General features: G+C 36.3%; 1 protein-coding gene across 3 annotated transcripts in view; it reads left to right on the top strand.

The window, feature by feature from the left end:
- LOC111512958 (uncharacterized) overlaps positions 1-11,209 on the top strand; it is a 30,398-nt gene extending 19,189 nt beyond the window's left edge. The window contains exons 1-5 of one of the 3 annotated variants that reach the window (XM_074171690.1): positions 44-997; positions 1,138-1,257; positions 2,623-9,988; positions 10,218-10,521; positions 10,830-11,209. In XM_074171690.1, coding sequence (XP_074027791.1) covers positions 911-997; positions 1,138-1,257; positions 2,623-2,691 — 276 coding nt within the window. In that variant the 5' untranslated portion in view covers positions 44-910 and the 3' untranslated portion in view covers positions 2,692-9,988; positions 10,218-10,521; positions 10,830-11,209. Of the gene's footprint in view, positions 1-43; positions 998-1,137; positions 1,258-2,622; positions 9,989-10,217; positions 10,522-10,829 lie in introns of those variants that run through there. The other 2 variants (XR_012464653.1, XM_074171689.1) reach the window with 2 other exon arrangements.
- The last annotated feature ends 1,379 nt before the right edge of the window (positions 11,210-12,588 follow it).

Raw genomic sequence — 12,588 nt, 5'->3', positions numbered from 1 at the left:
TCCGAAAATAAATCTAGGAGAAAATAAAAATGAAATTCTCAAATTTTGGCTATTCTCGGATATCTCCGAAACTACTCATAATATTGACACTTCCTGAATGGCATATTATTAGGCACATAAATGCGCCACTTTCCTTTAATTCAATCGACACCGTAATACTTACCGTTTCTAATATCCCCATGCTGTTCATTTTTATTTGTATAACTGGGTTAGTGATAGTACAGATCCCCTTTTTTTGATTTAGATGGAAAACCTGATTTTTCTCACTATATAGCAATTTTTAGTGTAGCTCATGAGAACTTTGTATAGCAAATTAAATGTTGTACAATGGCTTCGCAACCACTTGTCCTAAAAAAAAATACCAGAAAATCGAATTGAAGTAAACAAAATGCTGTTTTTAAATGGAAAGCAAAAAATCTAATTCACTTAAAAAAAATTTATAAGGAAAATATTTTTCATTTCTATGTAATATCAGATTTTCAGGTGGTAAAGAAGAAGAAAAAATATTACTCACTTGACTTAAGTGAAAAACTGACATAACTTTTGAACTGTTGAAGATACGATGATAGACATTCAAGACGTTTTTATAAAGGATGAGGTGATATTTGGAATGAATTAGAGATCAAGTTTGAGTGGCTTCAAAAACAAAAAAAAATCAATTCGTTAATAACAATTACTTTTTTATGTGCCATAAAATCAATTAAATACATTTTCTACGTGTTATTTGGAATCAATGAGCTATAGCTCATATTTCTAGGAGCTTCAGTTCTCTTATACACGAATTTCAACTTGTGTACCAAACTATTTCTTGACAATGTGCTTGTTATAGTACGAAGTTTGTTCTTCGAATAGTCAAAGGAAGAAGGGAAATTGGTTTTGTAATAGACCTCTTTCACCAATTGAGCAAACAATGCGTCCAAATGAAATAATTCAAGATATGACAATTTCAGCATCTGATGAAAGTCATCGCGATGACTCCATATCGGCCGTACAAGAGGTAATTATGAATTTTATTTCTGCTAATTCAGTTTTTTGTGAATATAACAAATGAGAGTACCACTTTCAACCTTTTTAAGACTTGAATATATTTTTTTTGCTTTTATTCTTCAGCATGATGAATTATGTTTTCATTCACAGAAAGTTACCGCCGTCAATTCAGACTTGATAACTGATTCAGCAGCCAGTGATTCATTTCCGAGTATTATTGATAATTCTGATATTGATCCAGATTTTTCCATCAGCGCTTCATATTCTGAGGTAAGAATAACATTTTATCAGCTGTTTGGAAGCATAAGATGAGTTATAATACTACTCATTACTTCTGATAATATTGATAGTAATAAAGAAAATAATGAATAATAATTATAATTACTCTCAGGGCAAACGATTCTCAGTCCCAATTATTACGGTCATGATGAGTGGTCTTTATTTGATCATATTGGCATGCCTTACGAATGGGTCTGAGCTAAGGATACAAGACTTGACTAGCAACCCCTTTTTTCATGAAAAATCAAAAGAAATATTAATGAAAATAATGAATGATAATAATCATAATTTGGAACCATGAGCGAAGAACTAGAGCAATGGCTAAGACCCGACTTTCAACCCCAGGGTTCTTACTTCAAACCCATGTTCATCTAGATATTATCCATTTGACAGGACTACGAATAGCTAAGAAGCTCTCTAGTTGGCTCAGAAAATTTTTATTATATCCTTCATAGAACACGAGGCTAATAATGACCATATTAGTCAATGCCTTTGACACCAATGAAAAATTTAGGCACTAGGTGTCCTAGGTACCCGAGACCTAATGTATTTACAGTTGCCATGTCCCTTTCCCAGACGAAGGCCCGCAGGAAAAATTTGAAAAAAAAAAGTAATACAGAGTAAAAGGAATGGATGGAATTCGAAATGAAGAAAGCTTTCTCTAAGTTGAAACGATTAATTGCGCCTGGCCCAGCACATGCTTTGAGCTTTTTGAATAGGTGAATAATTATAATAATAATAAAATGTCTGATTCCTATCTTGGCTAGATAATTCGTTGTTCATTTCATACCCTCTAATGTAGATCTCCTCGAGTGAGATGATATTCGTCTCGAAGATATCAGCTCGGGTGACACAAATATTGTCTTAAACGACGAGGAAACATCGATGAAATGTCAAAATTTGGTCTGGCCTTTTTATCTAATTTCCGATACTATGTCCACTGCCAAGACCGATAATCATGTACCTTGAAAAGGCGCAATGAATAAAAATGACATCCTCCTGCATTTGTCTGACCAAAATTTCTGCCGGCATAATTTTGAAATTAGAGATTAGAAAGGGGATAATTCGACAATGAAAACATACATTTTTATTGTTATTATTATTGTTCAAGTATTTCAAAAGTTCGTTACATGAAATATCATCGTTTGATAATTCATATAGTAAGAGGAGTTGATAATTAATGCTGTCACGCAATTATAACTGTATTATTAATAATAGTAACACATCTCCTTGTAATCACTATTATGAGTCAACCCAGAAGCAAAGTTTGTTTGGATTATTATTTGCCTATTTCAAAACAGAAGTTTTAAAAGTTTGTTCAATGAAAAACCAACTTATGTTGATTTTTATTTGCAGGACTCGAAATCTTCATTTGTCAGTTCAATCAGAGATAACTCATCGAAAGCTAGCCCAAAATTCCAGTAGAACCCCTTATTGAGTATTCTTCACAAAGCACTACCACAAACCAGAAAAAAATTACAATTCCAATGACCCTGATGATCGGTTTTATGGAAAAAGAAAGCGACAAAAAGACTTTTGCTTCTACTGTGAAACTTTGGCCCAAAGTTTCGCACGTCATGTTACTAGAAACCATTCACAAGAACTAGATGTTCAGAAAATACTATCTCTTCCTACGAAAAATAAGAATAGGAAAGATCTACTGACAGATTTACGAAAGAAGGGAAATTATCTGTATTCAAAAAAAAACCAGAAAGCTGTAAAAAAAGGATCTCGGAAGCAGAATCTACTTCCATGAAGTTGATGTTTGGGATTCTATTCGGAAGATCATTTATGGCGACACCGGAAAAAGTGCACAAAAAATATTTCCACCGATTATGCGAAAGCTGACGGACAAAACCTTCTCCTGAGACATCTTACGATAGATTTTGATTTGCGAGAAAAGGTTTTTCCCCGGATGAGGGCAGATGATGTTTCTTTGACGGCAAAGAAGGATCCATTCATTTGTGAATTTGGTTCGCGTTATCTGAAAGTACATAGAGAATCATATTTCATTAATATTGTTTCAAGGAAAATGAGAGAACTTGCTAGGTTTCTGATTGAAATGAGAAAACTTGATTCGAATATAACAAAGAGGTGAATATATCAAATTTACCTTCAGATATTGAAAACCTGATAACTGGGTTCTGTGATAGCAAAAATAATCTTTTCAGAGCAAAAATTACAAATATTGTTACTAACTTTTTCCAGAAACCACATGATAATAAAAATTATCTCAATTCCTTATTTGAAAAAACAAAAAAATTGAAGAATCATCCAGAATTGATACTTATAAGATCTGATAAAGGCAACGTGACGATGATTATGAAAAAATCTGATTATATTGAGAAATCTCTTGAGATTATCAATCATAGTGATTCTTATGTTAAACTTCATAGAGATCCTGTTTCAATAATACAACAAAAAGCAAATAAAATCATTACAGATTTGAAAAAATCTAAAATGATACCAGAAGATGAAGCAAAAATGTATATGATTTATGATTCTATATCACCCAAATATTATGGACTTCCTAAAGTACATAAACCTGATATGAAATTGAGACCCATTATTCCTTCCATTGATGCTCCAAATAGCAAAATTGCCCAAATGGTCACTAAAATTCCCACTAATGCCTATAATTATGAAAATTAATTCTATACTAAGGATTCTTTCGATTTTTTCAATTTTATAAATGAAAAATCATTACCTCCAGGTTATATTCTAATCAGCCTTGATGTGATTTCACTTTTTAGCAATATACCTATGCATCTAGTAGAGAAAAGTATTATCAAAAGATGGAATGATATAAACAAAAAATGTTCAATAACCCGCGGCTGCACCGTGCTGATGAGATCTGTTTAAAAATCTGTTTAAAATATGTTTTTCTGTTAATCAGCTGTCACCCCCATACAAACGACAACTCTCAGAAGTTGAGACTCTTGTGCGAGCTGAGGACCAACGAGTGATTCCTAACACGGGAGAAATACTTTCACATAAACATTGAATTGCACGAAAGACATTTTTTTTCGAAACAAATACTATTATATGAACAATGAATTAAACAAAAAACACTTTCCTCTACTCGGTTTGTATTCCAAACTTCGTTATTGAATTATATCGGATAACATTCACAGGATTTCTACACAACATACCAAATGAATGGTAAAATTTCACTTATGGAACACTGTCCAGTTAGACATTACCTATTAAAAATGCAGAGTTTTTGAATGAAGCTAACAATAGTAGTATGGTTGGGAAGTACAGTATATTATTGCCCAATTCGTTTCGTGCAATAATTTGTGGGTCGAGTGGTTGCGGAAAGACAAAGGCTATCTCAACATTGCTATTCCACCCGAATGGCGCCAAATTCAAAATATAGATGTGGAAAAATAAGGATATCATAAGCCCTCACGAAGCCAAATCGAATTCCATATTCATTTTACAATTATGTCGCATGCGATGGCTAACAGAAAATACGCGAATATTATTCTGTATGTAGACATAAGGACATTGACGCCAATTAGTTCTGTCGAACTATTGACCATCCACTCGCTGTATATCACCAAATAACTGCAACCGCAACTCTCTTCAATAAAAATCACAACGAAAATCTTCAAAGCCCAGAGAGATATCGAAATTATTCCAAGTTTTCAGGAGCGACTAGTGAGAGTTCACGTTCAACAACCAATTAACTGACTTGCCAGAATGTCATCTTGACAAGTCCTTAGACATCAGTGCCGCCCTTCACGGGATACCCCTACCTGGCTGGGGTGGGATGCATGAGAAAGTTATTCATCCGTTAACGGGGGACATGGGGGCCTCATTCGACAGAGTGTCGGGGCCTTCTATATCGGGAGGGGTCGTCTACAGCATAATCTGTGGCTTCCCTAACTAACGGGTTTTCATGAGTTTCCGTTTTTTCAAAAACTCTCTCATTCCTCGACTGGATGGACTGCCGAATGGAAGGCAGCTGCAAATCTCTGCGGATTCCGCACGAACCAAGGAGCATTCACAATCATCCTAATTAACTTATTTTGCAAACTTTCCAAAATGGAAATGTTGGACGGAGCCGCTTGTCCCCAGACGCCTGAAGCATACATGATGACAGGCTTGAACATCGTGTTATAGATCATGATTTTGTTCTTCGTGCTCATTTTTGATTTTCTGTTGATCAGAGGGTACAGACTGGCTATCCGACCCTCGATCTTAGACTTGGCGCACATGATGTACGGGTTCCAAGTGAGCCTGCGGTCTATCAGAAGGCTCGACGCCGAGCCGATCTCCCGACCCATGGAAGATGAGAGAAGAGCCGTGTCATCGGCGTACAGGGATATCTTCACTCGCTCGGACCTAGGCAGGTCGCTGGTATAGAGTGAATACAGCGTCGGAGAGAGCACGGCCCCCTGTGGCACTCCAGCGAGGATCTCTCTGCTATCAGACAGAGAGCCCTCTACTCTGACCTGAAAAGTTCTGTCTTTCAGGAAAGACCCGATCCACCGGATCAGGCCCCGAGGTAGGTCGAACGCGTTTAGCTTGTGCAGAAGGCCTTCGTGCCATGCTCGGTCGAAGGCCTTCGAAATGTCTAACAGCACAATATGCACTATTTTGTTAGTGTTGAGCTCGCTGATGGTGTTTTCGACCAACCTTAGAGCCTGTAATTCAGTGGAGTGATCTCTCCTGAAACCGAATTGTTCGTTAGGCAGAACATTTCGGTCAGTATATATACAGCAGGGCTTCCAAATCAAAACCCCATGTATTTTCTTATGGAGGTTCATTCTGGCAATTTTGGATCCTGCGACCAATCAGAGCGCTCCAAATTGTCACGTGACCCAGACGCATCGTCGCGAGTACACCAATCAGAGCGCTCCAAATTGTCACGTGACCCAGATGCATCGTCGCGAGTACACCACACTGGCGCCACCTATGAGTCACTAGCTGGACTATCTATTGGTTGAAGAAGGACACTATAAACACTAATCCTGGCGCCACCTATGAGTCACTAGCTGAACTATCTATTGGTTGAAGAAGGACACTGTAAACACTAGACACATGGGTGTTGTCATGCGACGCAGTGGGCGCAGTTGCTGGTTTTATGATGTCTGTCAATACGAATCGGTGTCTGTGCAACTGTCAAATGTCAATAATGGTGTGGGACGGTGTCTGTGAGGGGGAAACGTCGGGGTGTTGCTAACTTCAAGGCTAACAAATTGACCTTCATCGGCTGCGGAATTAAGGATCGTGCACGTCACCTATGAGTCATTAGCTGAACTATCTACTGGAAGGCGTAGGACGGTGCATCTGTCAAATGTCGTCGTAGGACGGTACTTCTGACAGAGGGGGCTACGTGGGACTTTCCTACAGAATTGCTTGTATTATGTTGTCTTCTGACAGAGGGGTCTCCTTGAGACTCCGCATCACTCCTCGGCCCCCTTAGTACTCCACATCACCGCTCAGGCCCTCTTGAGACTCCGCATCACCCCTCGGCCCCCTTGTCTCATTCCAGTAACGTGATTTTAATTAAAAAAAGTTTATAGTTATGAGATTCGAACCCATGACGTCCGCGTGGTAGACATTGTCCTTAGCCTCTACACCAACGTAAGATATTGAAGTTAACTGCGAATGTTGGGTATTTATAGCGTTAGTTTTATCGGGACCGAAATTGACTCATTCATTATACTTGACAGCATTTTTTCTTTGATTTCCGTAGAATGTAATCGTCATTATCATATTGAAGATAGGAAAATATACTTAGATTTGGGATATAATTAATATTTCATGTAAAGATGTGTATGTGTGTATAAGAGCGAGAGACGCGTGTGCCGTAATCGATGCAAAGAGAGATGGAGATCGAGGTTTTACCGGTTGCTAGTGCAAGCAGGTGTTGCCAGTTGTACAATAAATCAATGTTTATGGAGTAATGTAGCGTTGCCGGTTTGAAAATTAAGTTATAGCACAGAGTCATCTATGAGTCACTAGCTGAACTATCTATTGGTTGAAGAAGGACACTGTAAACACTAGACTCATAAGGCTGCATCTGTCAAATGTCAATACATGCCAGCATGGCAGGTTTGGCGTTGCCAGTTGTACAATAAATCATTGTTTATGGGGCAATGTAGTGTTGCCAGTTTTGGAATTATCGTGAACGACTCGACGAAAATTGGAAGCGCGAAAGTGATATATTGATAATAATGAATCAGATTTAAGAAAGAACATTACAGATTAATGAGGCTGTATCGTTTCAAAGTGTGATCCCTCAATGTTACAAGGTATCTCAAAATACATCATTGAAAACAAACATGGCGTTGAAGTGTAGAGGGTGCGTCAAAATACATTCGTTTTTCGTGCGTTTTCGATCGTTTTTCGTGCGTTTTTGACCATTCTTCGTGCGCTTTCGACCGTTTTCCGTGCGTTTATTCGTTATCGTTTCATCGTTATTGTCGTAACGGTTTTTTGTGTTTCAATATGACAGTCATTTATCATTTAACGCGTTTCGCTAACTAAGTTAGCATCATCAGGAAATGACTAACGTCCATGCTTTGTCACATGAAGATTCATTTTGCGAATTTTCAGACTCTTGAACGGAACCTCGTGGAACACCCAACCTAACTTCTGTTACAGAGTAGTGTCGGTCAGCCAATCAGAATGGAGAAATCAAATATCGCTCGATTGATTGTGCTAGATGAAATTGAACTGGAGAATGAGGGTTGAATAATAATAATAATAATAGTGATAAAACATAAAAGCTTGAAAGTGACGTAGTCAGCGTGGGAGGTGGTGGCGTGTGTGAGGATTTGTGGAAATGAATGAGTTATTACAAAAAATAATAGCGCAACTGTCAGACGGGCACTGAGTTGTATATTCACTAATAATGATCGGATCGTCGCATACAGCACGTCAAATGAAAGTATAAGAAATGCAGAATTCATCGAAAGATAAAAAACAAATATGGCGTAATGAATATAATATCCAATGCCTAATGTGAAATAACAGAGAAAGAATTGCAAATTCAACAAACTTGTAATTAAAAAATGTTGGGTTATGAACAACCATAAGTTCATTCCAATTGCAGAAGCTTGATGCAAAACGCAGAATTTATTGACAAAGAAAATGAAAAAATCATTGTATACTGAAACATATGATATATTTGGATTCCTTAGGGTGAGAAGATTTCGAATCCGTCCAAAAACGACCACTTCCGGTTTCCACTTCCGATCCTCCGATTTCGATGATTTCAACATCAAAGGATTCGTTTAGATGTCATGAAACATAATTAATCATTTGTCGAAGCCAAAAGGGCCTTATAACCTATTTTCATTATACTAGCAGCAACAGACCGATGTGGGTACTCATTTCAAATGATTTCATTTGTAGATTATGAAAAGTATAATATACAGCGCCCAATGTGAAATAGCATAGAAAGAATTGCACATTTAAAGAAAATCATTGAACATATTTGAAATTAAAAGTTGTTGAAAAACTACGAGTGTAATGTAATTGCAAAAGTTTTATTCAAAACACATAATTTGTTGATGAAAATAATGGAAAAATCATCGTATACTGAAACATAGGGTATTTTTGGATTCTTTAGGGTGAGAAGGTTTCGAATCCGTCAAAAACAGGTCACTTCCGGTTTTCACTTCCGGTCGTCCGATTCCGATGATTTTGACATCATTGGTTCGTTTAGATGTCAAAAAACATAGTTAATCATTTTACGAAGCCAAAAGGACCTCATAACCTATTTTCGCTATACTAGTCGCAACAGGTCGATGTGGGTACTCATTTCAATTGATTTAATGTGTAGACTATGAAAAATATAATATCGAGCGCCTAATGTGAAACAGCATTGGAAGAATTGCAAAGAGAATCATTGAAAAAACTTTGGATCGTCACGTACATCATGTCAAATGAAAGAAGAAGAATTGCAGAATTCATCTATAAAGAAAAAACAAATATGGTGCAACATGTCTGAAAGGCACTAACCCACATCTTCATTAATGATAGCTGAATCTCAACGTGCAGCACATCAAATGAAAGGGAAACGAATGCAGAATTCATCGACAGAGAAAAAACAAATCTGAAGCAACTAGTCAGAAGGGCACAAAGCCACATTTTCGTTAATAATTGTCGAATCTTCACGTACAGCACGTCAAATGAAAGAAAAAGAAATGCAAAATTCATCGACAGAGAAAAAACAAATATGACGCAGTATGTCAGAGTGACACTAAGCAACATCTTTGTTAATGATAGTTGGATCTCAACGTTCAGCACATCAAATGAAAGGGAAACGAATGCAGAATTCATCAACAGAGAAAGAAAAAACGGAGACGATGCCAAGAGGGCACAAAGTTGTATCTTCATTAATAATAGTCGCATCATCACATGTAGTACTTCGAATAAAATGAAAAAAAAGCAGAATTCATGTGTTTGTTGCGCTATTCAAATCCAAGGTGACATGTATCAATGTCAACGCTGAATAGGCATCTAACAAAGACTCTTTGATTTTCTTTTGTTTCATTTCAGAATATGTCATCACTAATTTTTATATTCATAGCCAAGGTAACATTGATCACTGCCAATGCCGAATTTGCATCCGGAGATATGCAGTTCTAAAAGCGACGAAACAAAGGCTCTTTGTTTCATTTAAAAATATGTCATCGCTTATTTTACTATAAATACGTTATGCATGGCGAAATGAGTTAGTTGCACCGATTTCTATTTGAAAGTAAGTGTTTTAAGTTTGACTTTTTTCTCAGATGAATTTATTCAAATGTAATTCAATTGAAAGTTGTTGAGAATTGTTGAATCCTTTGATTTCCAAAATTTTTCTCGATATATATATATATATGTTGGATGATTTCAGTCGAATGTTTGACATGTCGTGGTTTGTTTGAGATAGTATTCGCATATATTGTGAATCAAAACATAAAGCTTTCATTTTTTATTTTTCACAGATGGATTTACAAAAGTTGAAAGCAAGTTCGATCGTGAAGAGAAAGCCAAGTATCAAAGTAGCAGATTTGCCTGTGGAGATGCCGCAGAGGATATTCACTGCCAAAATCGTGAAAGGAAAATTTGGTGAGGTGGTCTTGTTGGATTTGGGAGATGAAGTTTCATTTCTACCCCACCGAGTGACGGAGGCGTATCGTCCTCACTTAGAAGAATTTTCATCAGGAAAATACGCTATTGTGTTCAAAGGGTTAATGGACATTGGGAAACCGAATCTTGTCGTTTCATTTGAGATTGAACAAAATTAAGGTTAGTATTGTTTCCAATTTTTTCTTTGTTTTATAGGCAAAGAGTTTTTGGGTGTATACAATATTTTTCATTCGGGTCAAAAATTCTCATTTACAGATATGATCCGTATAAAGTAGTGTTTCCATACAATATTTTTCCTTCACTTAGTACGTGCAGAATATGTGTTTTAAATTCATTATTTTGAATGACACTTGATTTTTTTATTTTCATTATAAGTGTAGCAATTACTTCATGAAAGACATTACCCTCTCTGTTGCCAAAAATTTTTTTTTGTGTATGTTTTTATGGAAAAATCGAATTTATTTCAGAATAATACATCAATGTGTGCAGTATCAGTCAGAGTCATCTCAACAACAATATTCAGAACCGTCGCAGCAACCTTTCCAGAACGAGTTTAAAATCTCAGCAGTTTCCATTTTTTTCAGTCTATAGTTGCACATTATGAGGCTATAATTCGTCGATATTCAGGGATTTGTTGGACAGGCTGCGTCTATTCAATATATACACAACCGTAGTGAATTTGGAAGACTTTGAAGATTCATCGTGGTGTGTTCCAAAATTCAAGAAGAACACACCGTTCTGTATGGGTCATTCCAAAGGAAATTTGTTCAGCTGCAGTCTCAATAACGTTGATATTTTATATAAGTGGCTTTATAATATACTACCAAAATAAATAAAATACATATCACACACATCTTTTTTTGAAAATGAAAACTTATCTTATACAGGGAAAGTTGTCAAAAATATGCAATAACAAAAAATTATATACCAGATTTTATAGAGATGAAGAAACATTATATTGAAAGATACTAGGTTGACAAAAACAGGACATTTTAGAAATAAAGAAAATAAGTTTGTCTGTCATTTTAAATTATGATTCATTGGGTCGATATAACAAAAAGTGGCATTTTATATCTTGAATTTTATTCAGGACATTACTAAAGATGATTGACATTTGACATTAAATTTCAATTGTGATATTTGGAAATTCATTTCGTATTGTAGTTTTTTCGAAATTATACCTCCCTCTCAACTTCCGTTTGCCTCGCCCGGTCAGAGAATGTAACGTTTTCGTCGCGCATTCAGCAGCTTAATCCCCAACCCAAGCGCGCACGTAAAGGAGTTTTACTTCAACGTTCGCCTCGCCCGATCACACTTTTCGTAACGTTCTCGTCACATTCACCAGCGTACTCTCCAAGTCAAGCTCGCATAAAGAAGTTTTACTTCAATAAAGTGTTTTTTGAATGCGTTATGGATTTTCATCAAAAATCGGCCGATTCCATCGCTAATATCTAATAATATATGTTGTGCAATTTGGGTTATTAGTTTTTTGTTTAACAAAAAACGGCTGATGCATGTTCCATATGGCCAAATGTAACGTTGCATTACTTTTCAAGAGTTTTGTTCTTGGATAGTCACTTTGAAATTGGCATATTGACCTGGATTCATCATTTTCAGCAGTTCACACGAGACTTCTGGAAGATGTTCCCTGAGCATATGAGTTAGTGATTCAGCCACTCTAGAACATACAAGGTGGCACTTTTGGGAACAGTACATTCTTAGTTGTTCGATTATTTATTTACGATATACACTTGTTCAATTTTTCTTCTTCGTTCAACTTTATTTCAACCTTGCTTCTCTTTATGTAGTGATTTTGTAGAAGTACTTGGTAATTCGTGAGTTATTTACATTTTGTTTCGTCACAGAAGTATATATGTGAGTCAAATTTATACGGTTTAGAGTCAGTGTTCAGATTTATGATTTCATCAAGTCCCTATTCAGTTTGAATTTCCATCAAACTCAACAATACCGCACCTTCGTTATTATTTTTATTTCTGTTTGGGTATTCCCTTCTAAACTTCTTAGTTCTATTTCAGTTGATATCCCTGATTTTTTGATTATTGGTTTTTGCTTTGGCTTCACAATTTTTAATGAATCACCATCAACGGTAATAGATTTCAGAAATGCAACCCTTAAAAAAATCTGTTTCTGTCTTAAAATCTGTTTTTTCGTTAATCAGCTGTCGCCCCCATACGAACGACAACTCTCAGAAGTTGAGAAACTTGT

This window comes from Leptinotarsa decemlineata, unplaced genomic scaffold, assembly GCF_025532065.1.
Source record: "Leptinotarsa decemlineata unplaced genomic scaffold, Ldec_3_MD MMD2_tig00000035_RagTag_RagTag, whole genome shotgun sequence".
In the NCBI taxonomy this organism is placed as follows: domain Eukaryota; kingdom Metazoa; phylum Arthropoda; class Insecta; order Coleoptera; family Chrysomelidae; genus Leptinotarsa; species Leptinotarsa decemlineata.
The sequence above is the reverse complement of the archived record's forward strand: the minus strand, read 5'-3'. Positions and strand labels throughout refer to the sequence as shown.